Genomic DNA, 19,199 nt, shown 5'->3' with positions numbered 1-19,199 from the left:
TCAATATTGTATTTTTATTTATCAGTGTATCAATCGGCTGATGCCTGTTTATTTTTCTCAGTTGTTTGATACAAATCAGAATTTATATACAATACAATAAACGCTCCTCTTAATATACATTTGCTGAGACGCAGGACGTGTTCTTATCAACATAATGTTCGTTTTATAGGTCCTAATAAAGGAACAATTTATCTAAAAACATAAAAAATGCGCCATCTTTGAATACTTTAAGCCAGTATTTTACCTTCATTCACATGGCCCTGGGAAGCGGGGTGCTGGGCATCCTGAGGGTGGATCTCCATTTTGTAGTGAAAACCCTTTTATTATGTTTATTTTTTATTTTATTTTTGCTTTTCAAAATTACTTCAGCACCCCAGTTAAAAAGTCGTTCCCATGGCCATGTTATCTCTATTCAGAATTGTTGTAAATCTTCCATTAATTTTCATATTTTCATAAATGTTTCTTTATATTCTAAGCAATCATGTTTAACTATACTGTACATGGTGAATATCTGAAATGTCACCGTTGATCATTAAAGGGTTCTTCAATCTTTTACATTAAATTGTGTTTGCATTTGAAATTGATATATTGGCATGAATGTAGCAATACAATTTTATCAATTCAAAATTCATTTATTGCTTTTTTTATTGATTCATTTCATTTATTACATTTTCCACAAATCAGTCAGATAAATTCAATTTGATCGGGATTGGATAAGAAAATACCGAGACATCTGAAAACAGATTGTGGTTGAATAATGTCTTGGACTACTTTTACCATTATGTCAAAGTTTATATCCACATTCTATTCACTTCTGATGAGCTTAAGCATCGTAAAATAAAGACACAGCGAAAGTGCCGGTTACTGATAATTTTGGATTTTTTCTAGGAAAGTTGAAGAACTTTATGAAGAAATTTATGTCATCTAGAAAGTCAATTTTTAACGCTGTATACAATTTTATTATACGACGTATTTCTTGCGGTTTCATCCATTATTTTATGTGATCATAATATAGAGGTTATCAGGAGTGCAGAAGGCGATCTCTCCTGATCGGTACTGCTGGAGATAATACCAATTTCTATTTATAGGCTTCTCAATCTTGTACTCATTAACAAGGTTATGAATGTGCTCCAGCTCGTCTGTGTACTCATCGATGCTCACCAAACCTTCATCGTGCTCCACAGTGGCTATCAGGATTGTATTGCTTTGTGACACTGCAGTGTGTAGGTAAGTATTACTTGGGTTGGTTAATGTATGCTTTACATCACCTTCTTTGTCTATCAATCGAACAGTACTACCCATTTTAATAATTAGTGAATCATTGTAAGAAGTGATTTGTTGAGGCTCATATCCGTGGCATGGTATCTCCTTGACTGCCTTCCCACCTGCTGATGAGAACACCTGGATCTTCTCGGGTTTCCTGTAGCTAACATAGATCAGATCATCACTATCAACAGTGAGGTTAGAAACCCCACCTTCATCGTCATTGAGAGTCTCAAACATCATATCCAACTTCGTGAACTCTGGTGTGTACAGTGCTAAAGTGTTTGATGTATCAATTACAACGCATCGACCATCAGAGAGGAAACCTAATGTACAAATCTGAACATCCTTGAGGACTGTCTGCTGGAGATGACCATCAAAAGAGAAGATCTCAATGCCACCTGTATAACACCCTACAGCCATCCTACCATCTGGTGTGTTTACAATGGCATTCATGCTATCTTTAATAGGCAAAGTAATGCTCTTTACAACCTCATTAACAATTTTTCCAAGACCTAGTTCGTCCTTTCCAATATTTCTCTCAAAAATGGAACTTTTCGCCTTCCCGCATGTTTTATTCGGCTGCTCGTAATCAGGATTTTCCTGATTTAAGACCTCTTGTAGGTCTTCACATAATGTGTCATACACAGCCAAAGTGTCCATGTCTACTGGTGCATTTCTTCTATTGGTTACCATCTCAGCAATGGTCATCAACTGATTGATGCACTGTCGAGCTGATTTCTTCATTTCTTCAAGGGCTTCCTCTGCTCTTTCAGTCTTTCCCTTGACTTCACCAAGTAGGATTTCTCTCTTCTCTGTCAACTGCCGAACTGCTTCATCATATGCTTTGTTGATGTCATATGTGCAATGCTTCATAGCATCACCCACACACTTCTTCTGTTCATCGATGAGATCGATGTAATTCTGAAAGCAAGATTGTTTCTTCTCCACCTTGAATTTAACCTCTTCGATTGTCTTCGTGTGATGACTTTCATAAGTAGCTGACTCGATGACCTGGTGTCCTTGATCTTTATGTTCCATAACAGCACACCTGAAGCATGTGAATCTCTTACAATTAGAACAGAAACATTCTTCGTCTTCTTTTGGATGCTTCCTGCATTTCCGGTATCTACGTATTGACACCTTTCCTGATGAGATCTCACTCATGGCTATGATCTCATGATCGACAAAGTTTTTCCACTGAGAGTGCATATTGTGACAAGTAATACAGAGATAGTTGCCACAATCTTGGCAGTAGACAACGGCTTTGGGCTTATCCTCGGAATCACAATTCGTGCAAATTTGATGTTGATTTTTCACGTCCTCTATAAGATTCCTGAAAGCTAGGCTTGCCGGTAGTTGGCTGACATCCTGATTTGGGACCTGGGTATCGGCTCTGCAGACAGGGCATCGGATCATCTGATCATCACCACGGGATTCCAAGAGCTTTTCCAGACAGACCTTGCAGTAGGTGTGTGAACAAGACAGGATCTTGGGATCAGTGAAGGTAGTCAGACATACAGGACACTCCAGACTCTGAGCAATCGTGTCTTTTAATTCCTCAGCCATGACCTGAACTCTACATAATCACAAAACAAAATAAAAACAACGAATTCATGAGAAGGGAAAACAATGACCTTCTTTCCTCTCTGGAGTGTACCTCACGATTTGGAAAGGAACAGAAGAAGGGTATGACAGCATACATTTCTTGATTTATTAATTCTTTAGAAGATGTACCTTTGATTGAACAAGTATACCCAGCTATAATCAATATAGCTGTTTATTATAATGATTCTAATGTTCTAATAATGATAATAGTAATATACTGTTAATGATAAGTATTAGAAGAAGAAAGAATGTATATTATTATATGAATGTATGTATGCATATATATATATGTTACTTGTGAAAGTTAGTGGCTAGGACGACCCCGATACAATTTCTCACATTTGTATAATTTATCCCAAACATGTACTGTATCAGAGCAATAGCTTTGATCCAGCTGAGGCATGGCGGCTTGTCATTGTTCAAAACCCACCGACACCCGATAAAGGAAATTAGAATTGGTATAGTGTCGAAAATCTGTTCATCTGGTGGTCGATCGAATCGGGGGTCGCCCTAGCCACTAACCCGTCTCTGTGGTCTAGTGGTTAAGGCACCGGCGCGCCGCGGCGTTCCAAGCTGGGGGCCCGGGTTCGATTCCCGGCAGAGACATTTTTTTCGGCATCACCAATTTTTCCAAAGGGCAGATAGCGCTGGGGAACCTTGATTTAAGCCACGCCTACCATTATTCTCTTCATTCATTTATTTCACAAGTCACAGCATATTTAAATACAAGAGTTACCAAAGCTGTTGTACATGTATAATTTCTCACATATATATATATATATATATATATATATATATATACATGTATATATATATATATAAATACCATACCAAGTGGATATACCAAGTGTATATATATATATATATATATATATCCACTTGGTATGGGATTGGTTGAGGTTTCCACAAAGTGCTCAATGCCGGGGCAGAGCATATATATATATATATATATATATATACTTTACCTTTCATTTTTGAGAGCTATGCTCCTTTTAAAATCAACGATTTTATTTCTACGTCATTTTCTAAACTATTTGTGATTATTGTATATATATGTAGTTTAAAATTAAAATCTATGCAAAAAAGGGTACAACATAATTCCTTCAAAGTTTTTCATCTTTCCGGGATATACGTTCTTACATGTAAATAAATTTGCACCTTCTAATCACTGAAATGTTCCTTTCATATATTATATTCTGTTGATATGAATATAAAGTAAGCAGAAAAGTAAAAATGTTATCAAAATATGATAAAATCATATAAAGCTAACCACATTAAGCCTAAATGCATCGATTGAAAATTTAGCTTGACATCACTATATTGAGCTCACAATAAAGGAACCAAAATTATAATTATAATCCGTATATCAATGTGTCATAAATAAGGTAATTTTTATTATTCATAATAATTCATTTTTTTATAAAAAACTTAATTCCAGTGTGGAGTAGGCTTATCCTCCTATAAATTAGAATAATAAATCATATCTTTGTTATTTCATCCATAATTTTATAACACCTTTTCCAACTTTCCTATTCATCTCCAGCTTTTATGATATTTTTAATTTCTGTTTGTCTGAATTGCTTTATCTTTTCAAATAAAAATAAACATGATTTGAAGCCTTGGGTACCCCTTCATAAAAATATATATAAGCGAGTAAATGGTAGTGAATTTTACCTGATCGCTAAGAAAGCATGAATGCTTGCATATGCATTTTCATCTTAAAAATTATTAGCAATGTGACAAAGATAGACCTATCTACATGGACCTATCCACGGAGGATTGTTACTGGGTGTGCTGTGACAATGCTCAGCACCCCCAGTAACAATAGAATTATCCTCCGTGGATAGGTCCATGCCTATCTATACACATACCTAGCATTTTCAGTCCAAAGTAAATTTTGATACCATGTCTGATATGGGAGACATTCTAAATATGATTTGACTTTCATCAATGTGAACTAAGAACACATATACACAAGTTTTTTCTTACTCAACTGAAAAGAGTTAATCCACTCACCTTTCCCCCTATGTACAAGATGATATCGTTTTATGATAGTAATAAATATGCACTGAATTATGAATAGAAGCTGGGTTCTCTGAAGTGCATATTATGCAAACTGATCATAATAATACCATTATCATTGTGTACGAACGGTTCATCAGTCTATTCTTAGTGACTGGGAATTCCCACCGACCTTTGACATTTTCAATAGTTATGATATTACAGTGATAATGATAATGTTGTTCTTGTATGGCGCATATCAAAATGTCTCTTTCTGCTGCAGAGGCGAAGATAGCGGGATATGGATATAGCTTCCCTACCCCATCCCCCTGTATACAAACTCGTATTCAATTGCATTGAGAAGGGTGTCGGAGTTGTACTTATACTTCTTTGCAAATTTAACATCGATTTTAAGTGCCATCGACTTGAAGAGATGGCGGCATATTTTACCTTGCCATGTCGACATAACGTTATTATATCAAAACGGCGAGATACATTATCTGGCTTCGATCCATGCTTCGGATGCTTCGGATAAAACATATAGGATAATGAAATCGGAAATAGGCATAATGCATGTGATTAAAGCATGTAAATATTTATTATTAGTAAAATCACAATAAAGTAGGGAATTATTTGGATACGGTAGATTATTACTAAATTGATTCATAAATGAATGAGGGGGTGTTGGGACAGCATTGCTACATCACTTCTATAATGTTGTTTATCTCAATCAATGATTCATGCTAATTGTTATCAATCCATTGGATCATTTTTATAAAATTAGCTTCTAATTCTTGATCAATATATAAGAGGGTTTATAATGTTTACAACAGTTACCCATTCCATCTTATGCTTATGTTACATTTATTTATTTATGTATTTATTTATTTATTCATCTTATCTATCTATTCATTCATTCATTTACCCATGTCTTATTGCAAACGATAAAAAATATAAGAGAAGGTACAATTTTTTTGATTTTCTTTTAAGAATAGATCTGCAGAGGAAACCCGAGGTAACTAAACCATGTGCATACTGTTTCAAGTTTTGGTCAAATTATTTGCCATAACTTGACTTTTCTAGGTAACGGCGGTATTCACTATTTTCATGCTTTTGCTCAATAATGTTGTTGAAAAACTAGTCTAAATGGCACAAATTTTCCAGTGAAATATATGGTCTCAATACGAAATGTAAAACCTACAAACAATAAATGTAAAGTATAATTTATACTGAGTAATGCTGAAATGTTACAAATTTTTTTTTTTTAACCCAAAACAATACATAGGATAGACGAATGTTGTCCAATTGATTATTCAAAAAGTCCACTAGGAGTTCCATTCCAGTTAATGTTTTTTATCACTTCCGGGTTGACAAAAAGTTAATGTATTACAATTTTCTCGTAAGGGAATTTCCTCTCCACTATTTCATCTTGCTAATTACTAACAAATTCTCAATGTGTGAAAGATATTTCTACACTTTAAACAATACAAGAATATTTCACTCACCTTTGTCTTTATCCGTTAATTCCAGGAGTTGATTTCGTTCTATATAAAGGCAAGATTATTGATCTCAGTCCTCCACCACGTCCACACACAGTTATGCATATCAGAATTATGATCTATGATCGTGAACGAATTTTAGATTTTACCATGCAGTCTGTTCAAGTGACGGGGAATTTCCACCTACCTTTGCTATATCAAATAGTAAGTTTTTTTACATTATCAAAATTAAAATAATGAACATGACGATGGTGGTGTTCTGTCCTATTAGTATACTTATGATCACATGCCTCTAGACCTGATTGTTGGTTTTTTCATATCGGCTAATGACTTAATGCGTATATAGAAAAGGAGATTTAAAAAAAATTAACACGAGAAATATAATGAAACAAATCAACTCTATGTCTGACAAGCTGTCACATCTGACAACTCGTCAGATCTAACAACTTTCCACGATTTTGATTGGCTGACAATAAAAAGCACTGATACTATATAGGTTAATATTGTAGGATAAAAACAGCGGTATGAAACGTTCCCTTGGGATGAATCCAGGATTGAACATGAGTAAGATAAGGGCAGCGGTGATATAAGCTAAATGAAATTAAGAAGCAAAACGAAGGGGGATGAACGGTCTTTATATTTTTTTAGGGGGGGGCAAATCTTGAAGGGGCGTAATTTAGTGACAGTGTGAGATCCTTGGCGAGGGTAGGGACTAAAATGGAGTATAAAAGTCGCGATTTTAAAGCATTTTAATAAAAATTTCTTGGGAGTTAAACGTTATAGTTAGAATTGACTGTGAAGGAATGTAATAATTTCTGAAAACTATACATGACTCAGTACTTTCAATGCGAGCGATCGAATGCTTCAGTATTTATGCAGGTTTTCGCACTGGCGTACAGATGCAGGGCTCTTTCCCCCTCCTTTTTTACCACCTAAAAAAAGAGAAAGGGAAGAGATAAGGGTGACATGTGATATTATTTTCTGAATATTATGTCAAAATCTATCACAAACTTGGATTTTTGTAATAAAATGTCGAAATCATTGCTCGCTCGCTTGCAACTTTTTATTACTTTTATGCGATACGTCATATCGAGCCCCTTCAAAATTTGGGCTCATTACGCCACTGGGTTTTCAAGTCTGGTCAATTAACTTCTGACTCAAAATATCATAGGTCAAATGTATCGTGCAATATCCTTTCAGAAATATTTATTTATACAAATTTATTTGCGTGAACGATGCGAGTGAGAGCTCAATCATTGTATAATTTCATTTTTCAAAAACGTTCGTGCATGTATGTCACAAGACTGTGCTTATTAACCGCGGATATATATATCATACTTCGAGAAATCACTGACAAGTAGTAATACATGTAATATCACTTTTTGACTAAGAGCACTGTGTGTGATTAATGATCTAGGCATTCATCTAAATTTGCTCTTCCAATGGGAGCGAAACGACTGAGTGCTCAGATCATCTCGTTTTTCATTTCTAATGAACTGTACGAATGTAAGACTATCACAAGTAAATGTTGCTGCAATGCACTCAGGATTCAAATTATAGAATACCATCAGAATGGTATAAAACTCTTGACATTGGTTGATTTGTTAATGCAAGTGACTGTTAGGACATTGTATCATCTTCCTGGATGACTTTATCCCCTTTCATGATTGATGATCTAGCCTGAATTTTTTAATTAGACCAGTGAAATGCATCAAAGATTGGAAAGGTCTTTGTAGGCATCGTGATTGGTCACTTTTCATCAGTAAGAAGTGGGCTTTGCAAGATCATGACTCAAGAAGAAGGCTGAGTCAACCATTGCTAAGTCGGCTATCAGTGACCATGTAACCCAAAGGAACCACTCGATAAATTGGAATGAGAGCCAGATCCTAGCAAGAGATGACAATAAATACACAAGATGGATTGGAGAGAGGCCATTCACATCCAGAAGAACCAGGCACATTCCACGAACAGAGACACTGGACAGTTTCAAATTTCTACTCCGTAAATTCCCATTTCTCACGGACTTTCGCGCTACCGATACTACCCCATCTACGTCGAGTCAGTGTTAGTGTGAAGAAGCCTACTGAAACGAGTTGGCGAAAGCTCACAGGTAAAAAAAACCTAGTTGATTGTGAAAAGAGGAAAATTTGTTTGATTTGAATTCTACCAATGAGATGAACCTCTTAACAGTTATCAGCCATGTCTTTTAACTGTTACTAAGTTGTCAAGATTCTGCAAGATAAGCGCTCTGGTTCAGTCTGTTTGGGGTAGCAGAAGCAGATAGCTACATAACATTAGCAGATCATAGCTTCTCACGTATAGGCCTTTCTACAGCTCTGAAGACTGAGGATCATACGATAAAATGCCCCCCTCCAACCAGAAGCAAGCACTCCAATGATTTTCAAAATTAAAACTTTTTCTTATTTTTGGCATAGAAAGATAACGAGAGACAGCTTAAAATAGGTCATACAACACCTCTCCCAGAGGATAACTCATATTTGAACCAGAGGGATTTTCATCCATTTATAAATATAATGATAATAATTATAATGAAAATAATCCTCAATTATAGCATAAATCCTAAAATGATTGCCTGGCATTTGCAGAAGGTTATATTTACATCTTAGGCCAGAGATTGCATGATCCTGCATCAGTCTGCCGCTTTACCAGTGAGCCACCATATGCCTCTTAACTTGCTCTTTGTGTCCAGTGTTGAGGATTCATCTTTGGTGATGAAAACCTTGAAGATCACTTGCAGTGTGTAGTTCTGGTAGAGGATCGGAGGAGCTAGGCAGACCATTTGGTGATTCCTGATCTGATCTTCCTCCCATTCACAAAGCCAGGGTCTAGTACTCCCACAGACTCTAGGGCAGGTGTCCTTCAAAAAAGCTCTCCTCAAGAGAGAGTTGTTTTCGGCGAAGGCAAGAGGGACTGGGTTTTTTCAGGTGAGAAGTTATTTGGGACTTGGGAGTTAATTTGATATATTCAGAATGATGATCTACATTCAAATGGCAGGTAGGAAGGAATCAATATTATCAAAGCTGTCATGGAATAATATCGAGAAGAATAATATATTCACTTCAGTTCAGTATTTATTTCCAATATAGTAATAAGACTCCCATATTTATTGTCATGATCGTGTACAGTTAAAACAATTTTTCTTTCATGATTTCTCTCCAGAGGTACTAATCAAACCTATCATGAAGAGTATCTTAATAATTGATTATTAATTTTACATTCACGTACATCATCATCCAGAGACATGGTGTCTTTGGACAGTATTTTCGTCTTAGTAATCTCAAATGTTGATTGAATTGGAAATTTGTCCTTGTCCACTACAGCTTGAAAGTAATAATTCAAGACTTTTCAAATGTACAATCGGGTTCTTCCAAACTGCAATTCTTCTACATATTTTAACTTGTTTTTTTTTCTGACAAATTAAATATATTTGATAAACAGTATGTTTTTAATGAGAATTCTGTTGTATTTTGATTTTATATCACTTTCACTGATTGAAAACTTCTAGATATTGATTCTATTAGTGAAATATTTACCATTGTTTGATCAATGCCTAAAACTTCTTTGTAGTAGAGTTCTTTCAAAAGAGTAACCCCTCCCCCCCCCCTCCTTCTCACATTATGTTTTTTAAATCCTATTTCTCTCTCCCCATCTCTCTCTATCCCCCCTCCCTCTCTCTCTCTCTAAATCCTTCTCTAAATATCATGCCCCACCCTCTTGCTCTCTATATACCCCACTCCTTTTCTTTCTCTCTCTTTCTCTCTCCGTCTCCCTTATTTGTTGATTTAACTCTTGAACTAACAAAAGACGAAAGCAAAATTCTCGTACAATAATTATCATGACCTTTATTATGTATCATCTTAAAGAATTAGACTTATGTTTCTGACTATATACGCCAATGATATATACACATGTAGTGTGCAAGGTATATTAAGATTTTATTGAAAGATTGGAGAGGGGAAAAGAAGAGAGTGAAAGACAGAGAGAGAGAGAGCAGAGGAAAGAAAACTAGTCGGAATACTTGATAAATAGGAATGTTCAGTAAATGACTTAATGACACAAATGCATATCTAAATTTATTTTGAGTAATCAAATTTTCAGGTGCATAACTAACTTTGAGTTTTATTTTTTTTAATAAGACAATTTTCTTGACTAATTAATTTCTAGAAAGTGATAAAAAGATAAATAGTCTACTCTAAAACACTCATTTTGATTTCCATTTAAATCAGCAATAGAATCCATTCACCTCTGCAGTATTGTTTTCACTAAACAAATGTAGCATCGTAAACAACATGGCAAACAATTTATAATTTTGATAGTTTAATAACAATATACATATACATTTATATCTTGCATTCTCTTTTCATGTTAGTTTAAGGTTTATTGTTGATGTATTATATATTCAAGTAATGTGATTTGGCAAAAACAGCCATATGTATGAAAGCAGAGCAAAGACAGAGTTATCTATTTCTACTAAAGATGATGAATTAATTTAGTCTTTCCAACAAGACAAGATTCTACAATGTTCATATGAAAGGATACAGGTAAACATATGTATAGATAATAAATCAAGGTTCAATGAACCCTTCATCTTTCAACTATTTTAAGGCTCAGGCTGATGATAACATGAATTGAATGGACTCAAATTGAGCAAGCAAACCACTGAAACATTTTCTTTAAAACCTGATGAAAACTAAGGAAGTTGACAGAATTTGAAATTTTACCTTTATCGTTTATGCATGTCATGATGCAGCAAGTAAGCTGATATTCTCACTTTCCTTTTTTTAAATATAAATTGTTAATTATTTCATTGTTTATACGAGTATAGACTATACATGTCTTTATCTCCCAAAACAAGTTACTTCGACCACAAATGTGGTTCTTATACATCACATTTGATCACAAACAAAAAATGAATCCTGTATTTGTCATAATAGACTACGAGCAGAAACCAAAAAAATCTTGTAAATTTTCATAATAAATAAGCTATGGTGGTATTGTCAGCTCACTTCATATTCATGATGACATTCATAACTGTTTCACCGGTAGAATGCATAATGCAAAAGTTGAAAATCTTCATTTCGGATTTTGATGAATTTCTATAGTCTTATAAACAAATTATGTAGATGTACTCTTTTACTTCAGATCATATATTTTTCAGTCTGCATGGAGAACTCATAGTCCTTTAAACGCATGTCTGATAGCTCTTTTCAGGCAACTACAAGATTAAATATTTGCGTTAATATGAGAATATTATGTTACAAGTCAATTGAATACATGATCTATTTCCTTCTTTTTCATTGTACACCTTTTCTTCTACTAGTACAAACCGACTACAAACAAGAAAATAAACATTATACAAACATTGTGTTTCTTGCACATCACATTCGATCAGTAATCAATCATATTTTAAATATTCTACAGACAGAAACTAGAATGAATATCATAATTTTTCATAATAAAATACAAAAAAGTATAAGGTGATTGTCAGATCACTCAATTCATATTCATGAACTGTTTCACAGATATAGGGATAAAATGCATAATGAAAATTTTGAAAACCCATAACTTTGTCATTTCATTTCTGATTTGGATAAAATTATGTTTTACATAATGTTCACAATATGCTCAGGCTCAGGCTGATGATAACATGAATTGAATGGACTCAAATTGAGCTAGCAAATCACTGAACATTTTGTTCAACCTGATGAAATCTGATGAAAACTAAGGAAGTTGAAAGAATTTGAAATTTTATCTATATCGTTTATGCATGTCCTGATGGAGCAAATAAGCTGATGCTCTCACCTTTTTTTTAAAATATGAAATGTTAATTATTTCATAACTTATAATAAGAGTAAGACTATGTCTTTATCTTCTTAAACAAGTTACCTCGACCACCAATGTGGTTCTTATACATCACATTTGATCATTAATCATTCATTTTTGTTATTTCTACAAGCAGAAACACAGAAAACTTAATCTTGTAAATTTTCATAATAAAAAAGATATGGTGGCATTGTCAGCTCACTTCATATTCATATTCATGATGACATTTATAACTGTTACACAGGTAGAATGCATAAGGCAACACCTGAAAATCCATAATTTTGTCATTTCATTTCGGGTTTTTTGAGGAAATACTATTTTACTTAAACAGGTGTACTCTTTTACTTCAGATCATATTTTTTTCAGTCTGCATGGAGAACTCATAGTCCTTTAAAGGAATGTCTAAATAACTCTTTTCAGGCAACCACAAGATTAAATATTTGCGTTAATATGAGAATATTATGTTACAAGTCAATTGAATACATGATCTATATCCTTTTTTTTTCTTTCTTTTTTTTCATTGTACACCTCTTCTTCTACCTGTACAAACCGACTACAAACAAGAAAATAAACATTATACAAACGATGTGTTTCTCGACATCACATTCGGTCAGTAATCAATCATATTTTAAATATTCTACAGACAGAAACTAGAATGAATATTATAATTTTTCATAATAAAATACAAAAAAGTATAAGGTGATTGTCAGATCACTCAATCCATATTCATGAACTGTTTCACAGATATAGGGATAAAATGCATAATGAAAATTTTGAAAACCCATAACTTTGTCATTTCATTTCTGATTTGGATAAAATTATGTTTTACATAATGTTCACAATATGCTCAGGCTCAGGCTGATGATAACATGAATTGAATGGACTCAAATTGAGCTAGCAAATCACTGAACATTTTGTTCAACCTGATGAAATCTGATGAAAACTAAGGAAGTTGAAAGAATTTGAAATTTTATCTATATCGTTTATGCATGTCCTGATGGAGCAAGTAAGCTGATGCTCTCACCTTTTTTTTTAAATATGAAATGTTAATTATTTCATAACTTATAATAAGAGTAAGACTATGTCTTTATCTTCTTAAACAAGTTACCTCGACCACCAATGTGGTTCTTATACATCACATTTGATCATTAATCATTCATTTTTGTTATTTCTACAAGCAGAAACAAACAAAAAATTAATCTTGTAAATTTTCATACTAAAAAAGATATGGTGGCATTGTCAGCTCACTTCATATTCATATTCATGATGACATTTATAACTGTTACACAGGTAGAATGCATAATGCAACACTTGAAAATCCATAATTTTGTCATTTCATTTTGGGTTTTTGAGGAAATCCTATTTTACATAAATAGATGTACTCTTTTACTTCAGATCGTATATTTTTTTCAGTCTGCATGGAGAACTCATAGTCCTTTAAACGCATGTCTGATAACTCTTTTCAGGCAACCACAAGATTAAATATTTGCGTTAATATGAGAATATTATGTTACAAGTCAATTGAACACACGATCTATATCCTTTTTTTTTTCCTTTTTTCATTGTACACCTCTTCTTCTACCTGTACAAACCGACTACAAACAAGAAAATTAACATTATACAAACAATGTGTTTCTTGCACATCACATTCGATCAGTAATCAGTCATATTTTAAATATTCTACAGACAGAAACTAGAATGAATATTATAATTTTTCATAATAAAATACAAAAAAGTATAAGGTGATTGTCAGCTCACTCAATCCATATTCATGAACTGTTTCACAGATATAGGGATAAAATGCATAATGAAAATTTTGAAAATCCATAACTTTGTTATTTCATTTCTGATTTTGATAAAATTATATTGGATTACATAATGTTCACAATATGTAAATTATGTAAAACAATAAAATTTTATCAAAATCAGAAATATTAAATTTTAAGTATGGAGAATGCATAGTCCACATGTGTAACTCTTTGCAGGCAACTGCAAGATCAAATATTTGTTTTTTTTATGTGAGTATAACTGCTACAAGTAAATTGAATACATGATACAATTTCTTCTTTTTCTTTGTACATCTTTTCTCCGACAAGTACAAATCGATAGAAATTATCAACTGAAATGTACAAAATACAAATATATACAAACTGTCTGAATGATATAAGCATAAAACCCCTTGAAAACGACGAGGAGCAAGATACGCCTGCGTAACACAAACTAGATAACAAAATACAAAATATAAGGACTAAGAGAATGAGAGGGGGCAATTGAGTAACTCCCCTAGAACATGTTTAGAGAAACATGTGTTGTGAATATTTTGCTCGAAAAAAATGTCGCCGCTGCTCTCTCATGGTCCTGGAAAGCGGGGGTGCCGAGGATGCTGAAGCACCCCTATTATTTTCCTTGGGGTGCTGCGTGTATTATTCTCCATAGGCAGCAGCCCCTGGAATTCCGGAAGGTGTGAAAAAATGGAGAAATGTGGACACCTACATTTTGTAAAACTTTTTTTTCGCTTGCCAAATTTTCATTTGCACCCCCAGTCAAACAAGTGGAGCGCCTCTGGCAGTCTCACCTGCATCGCGCGATTCAATATAGCAGCAGTGCTGGCTTTGAAAACTACTATGAAAAAAAATATTCACAAAAACACCATTCATATAATGATACAATACTACGTTCATTGACAATAAATGACATTTGACCTTGATCATGTGACCTGAAACTCGAAAAGAATATTTTGTAATGCTTGATAAACCTTATGGTCAAGTTTCATGAACTAGGTCCAAATACTTTCTCAGTTATGATGCCATTTCAAAAACTTAACCTTCGGTTAAGATTTGGTGTTGACGCCCCCTCCGCCGGCATCCATCTTTGAGTGCCAAAAATGTGCATTTCCCACCCCTAGGTCGTATGAAACTCTTATCACTCGTAACAAAATCTTTATAACTCGTTCATAGCTCGCTTTAAGTCGTATAAAGGTCACCGCAACTCATACTAAGCTCGGCCTGACTCGTTTCGCGCTCGGTTCACTCGTACAACGAGCGTAGTGAACTCGATGTTGAGTCGTTTGTCACTCAAGCAGATTCCAGGGAAAAATGTAAATTTCACGCGAGCTTGTGCGAGCTAAGGCGAGTTAGAGCTCGCGCAGCTCGCGTATGACTCGCAACTCCAACTCGCCAAAGTGGAAACCTTGCTTTAGAGAATGAGAGGGGGCAATTGAGTAACTCCCCTAGAACATGTTTAGAGAAACATGTGTTGTGAATATTTTGCTCGAAAAAATGTCGCTGCTGCTCCATTATATTGGCGTCAAATGATTATCTCTCATGGTCCTGGAAAGCGGGGATGCCGAGGATGCTGAAGCACTCCCAATATTTTCCTTGGGGGTGCTGCGTGTATTATTCTCCATAGGCAGCAGCCCCTGGAATTCCGGAAGGTGTGACAAAATGGAGAAATGTAATCATTTTGTAAAGAAATTTTTTTTTCGCTTGCCAAATTTTCATTTGCACCCCCAGTCAAACAAGTGGAGCGCCTCTGGCAGTCTCACCTGCCATTCAATATAGCAGCAGTGCTGGCTTTGAAAACTACTATGAAAAAAATATTCACAAAAACACCATTCATATAATGATACAATACTACGTTCATTGACAATAAATGACATTTGACCTTGATCATGCGACCTAAGACTTGTCAGTAATACTTGATTACCCCTATATCCACATTTTATAAACTATATCTATAAACTTTGAAAGTTATTACAGCAATCTAATAATTACCATCAAAATGGCCAAAGTTCAACCACCTAAAATGACCTTTGACTTTGGTCACGTGACCTGAAACTCGCATGGGATGTTCAGTGATACTTGATTACTCTTATGTCCCAGTTTATGAACTAGATCCATACACTTACAGAGTTATGATGGTTATTAAACAAATACCCCCAACATGGCCAAAGTTCATGTGACCTGAAACTCGCACAGAATGTTCAATGGTACTTGATTATGTTCAAGTTTCATGAATCAGATCCAAAAACTTTTAAAGTTATGATGGTAATTCAACAGATACCCCCAACTTGGCCAAAGTTCATTGACCCTAAATGACCTTTGACCTTAGTCATGTGACTTGAAACTCCGACAGAATGTTTAGTAATACTTGATTAAACTTATGTATAAGTTTCATGAACTAGGTCCATATGTTTTCTAAATTGTAAATTTAGAAGTTGTAAATCATCCATTAATTTTTATATCTTTATAAATGTTTCTTTATATTCTAAGCAACCTGTTTAACCATACTGTACATGAATAATATTTAAAATGTCACCGTTGATCATTAAAGGGTTCTTCAATCTTTTACATTAAATTGTGTTTGCATTTGAAATTGATATATTGGCATGAATGTAGCAATACAATTTTATCAATTAAGAATTCATTTATTGTATTTTTATTGATTCATTTCATTTATTACATTTTCCACAAATCAGTCATATAAATTCAATTTGGTCGGGATTGGATAAGAAAATACCGAGACATCTGAAAACAGATTGTTTTTTAATAATGTCTTGGACTACTTTTAACCATTATGTCAAAGTTTATATCCACATTCTATTCACTTCTGATGAGCTTAATTGACAGCATCGTAAATTAAAGACACAGCGAAAGTGCCGGTTACTGATAATTTTTGATTTTTTCTAGGAAAGTTGAAGAACTTTATGAAGAAATTTATGTCATCTAGAAAGTCAATTTTAACGCTGTATACAATTTTATCATACGACGTATTTCTTGCGGTCTCATCCATTATTTCATGTGATCATAATATAGAGGTTATCAGAAGTGCAGAAGGCGATCTCTCTTGATCGGTACTGCTGGAGATAATACCAATTTCTCGTAGGCTTCTCAATCTTGTACTCATTAACGAGGTTCCGAACGTGCTTCAGCTCGTCTGTGTACTCATCGATGCTCACCAAACCTTCATCGTACTTCACCGTGGCTATCAGGATTGTATTGCTTTGAGACACTGCAGCAAATTGGTTAGTTTTACTTGGTGTGGTTAATGTATGTTTGACAACACCTTCTTTGTCTATCAATCGTACAGTATTATATGTACTAATGATTAGTGAATCATTGTAAGAAGTGATTTGCTCAGGTTCATATCCGTGGCATGGTATCTCCTTGGTTGCCTTCCCACCTGCTGATGAGAACACCTGGATCTTCTTGGGTTTCCTGTAGCTAACATAGATCAGATCATCACTATCAACAGTGATATTTACATAACCACCTTCTTCATCATTCAGAGTCTCAAACATCACATCCAACTTCGTGAACTCTGGTGTGTACAGTGCTACCGTGTTTGACATATCAATTACAACACATCGACCATCAGAGAGGAAACCTAATGCACGAATCATAACATTCTTGAGAACTGTCTGCTGGAGATGACCATCAGCAGAGAAGATATTCACGCCACCATCATAACATCCTACAGCCATCCTACCATCTGGTGTGTTTACAATGGCATTCATGCTATCTTTAGTAGGCAAAGCAATGCTCTTTACATGCTCGTTAACAATTTTTCCAAGACCTAGCTCGTCCTTTCCGATATTTCTCTCAAAACTGGAACTTTTCGCCTTCCTACATGTTTTATTCGGCTGCTCGTTATCAGGATTTTCCTGCTTTAAGGCCTCTTGTAGGTCCTCACATAAAGTGTCATATACAGCCAAAGTGTCCATGTCTACTGGTGCATTTCTCCTATTGGTTACCATCTCAGCGATGGTCGTCAACTGATTGATGCGCTGCTGAGCTGATTTCTTCATTTCTTCCAGGGCTTCCTCTACTCTTTCAGTCTTTCCCTTGACTTCACCAAGTAGGATTTCTCTCTTCTCTGTCAACTGCCGAACTGCTTCATCATACGCTTTGTTGATGTCATCTGTACAATGCTTTGTAGCATTATCCACACACTTCTTCTGTTCATCGATAATATCGATGTAATTCTGAAAGCAAGATTGTTTCTTCTCCACCTTGGATTTAAGCTCTTCGATGGTCTTCGTGTGATTACTTTCATAAGCAGCTGACTCGATGACCTGGTGCCCTTGATCTTTATGTTCCATAACAGCGCACCTGAAGCATGTGAATCTCTTACAATTAGAACAGAAACATTCTTCATCTTCTTTCAGGTGTTTCCTGCATTTCCGGTATCTACGTATTGACACCTTTCCTGATGAGATCTCACTCATGGCTATGATCTCATGATCGACAAAGCTTTTCCACTGAGAGTGCATATTGTGGCAAGTAATACATAGATAGTTGCCACAGTCTTGGCAGTAGACAACAGCTTTTGGCTTATCCTCGGAATCACAATTCGTGCAAATTTGATGTTGATTTTTCACGTCCTCTATAAGATTCCTGAAAGCTAGGCTTGCCGGTAGTTTGCTGACATCTTGGTTTGGGACCTGGGTATAATCTCTGCAGACAGGGCAACGGATCATCTGATCATCACCATGGGATTCCAAGAGCTTTTCCAGACAGACCTTGCAGTAGGTGTGGGAACAAGACAGGATCTTTGGATCAGTGAAGGTAGTCAGACAAACAGGACACTCCAGACTCTGAGTAATCGTTTCTTTTAATCCCTCAGCCATGATTGAACTCTACAGAATTACAAAATGAAAAAAAAAAGAATTCATAAGAAGGGAAAACAATTACCTTCTTTCGTCTCTGGAGCGTACCTTTCAGAGGCAGCGGAAACGGGGGGGGGGGGGGGGGGGGGCAGCGGGGGCCCCCGCACTTTTTCCCAAAACTGTGTACAAAAACGTAATATGACCATCTGATAATGCTTTTTTTTTGTTGCATGGTCAGCCCCCTACCCCCCCCCCCCCCACCTTCAAAACCGTTATGTGGCCTCTTCACCTATAGAAGCAGGAGGAATTAGCTGCCACCCCTCCCATTAAACACACACACACACGATTTTGAAAGGAACGAAAGAACGGTATGTCAT

The 19,199-nt window shown here is 35.2% G+C and overlaps 2 protein-coding genes across 4 annotated transcripts; both read right to left on the bottom strand.

Annotated features, from left to right (window-relative positions):
• Window positions 1-355: 355 nt before the first annotated feature.
• LOC129272773 (uncharacterized) lies at window positions 356-6,491 on the bottom strand. 3 transcript variants are annotated; one of them, XM_064095826.1, is made up of 2 exons: window positions 6,347-6,491; window positions 356-2,842 (listed from the first exon to the last, which is right to left on the bottom strand). In XM_064095826.1, the coding sequence occupies exon 2, from the start codon at window positions 2,830-2,832 to the stop codon at window positions 997-999; it is 1,836 nt and encodes a 611-aa protein (XP_063951896.1). In that variant the 5' UTR covers window positions 2,833-2,842; window positions 6,347-6,491; the 3' UTR covers window positions 356-996. The 3 variants fall into 3 exon arrangements, with proteins under 3 accessions (XP_063951896.1, XP_063951897.1, XP_054765862.2); XM_064095827.1 differs by having other exon boundaries at window positions 6,378-6,491; XM_054909887.2 differs by lacking the exon at window positions 6,347-6,491 and adding an exon at window positions 4,888-4,989.
• A 6,252-nt stretch (window positions 6,492-12,743) lies between these two features.
• Window positions 12,744-18,843, bottom strand: LOC135153293 (E3 ubiquitin-protein ligase TRIM33-like). The gene has a single exon (XM_064095825.1). The coding sequence runs from the start codon at window positions 18,841-18,843 to the stop codon at window positions 17,011-17,013; it is 1,833 nt and encodes a 610-aa protein (XP_063951895.1). The 3' UTR covers window positions 12,744-17,010.
• Between the last annotated feature and the right edge of the window lie 356 nt (window positions 18,844-19,199).

Source organism: Lytechinus pictus, chromosome 2 (assembly GCF_037042905.1).
Source record: "Lytechinus pictus isolate F3 Inbred chromosome 2, Lp3.0, whole genome shotgun sequence".
In the NCBI taxonomy this organism is placed as follows: Eukaryota; Metazoa; Echinodermata; class Echinoidea; order Temnopleuroida; family Toxopneustidae; genus Lytechinus; species Lytechinus pictus.
The sequence above is the reverse complement of the archived record's forward strand: the minus strand, read 5'-3'. Positions and strand labels throughout refer to the sequence as shown.

Coding starts and splice junctions, on each gene's coding strand:
- LOC129272773 (XM_064095826.1), bottom strand. CDS start 2,832: ATGGCTGAGGAATTAAAAGACACGATTGCTCAGAGTCTGGAGTGTCCT.
- LOC135153293 (XM_064095825.1), bottom strand. CDS start 18,843: ATGGCTGAGGGATTAAAAGAAACGATTACTCAGAGTCTGGAGTGTCCT.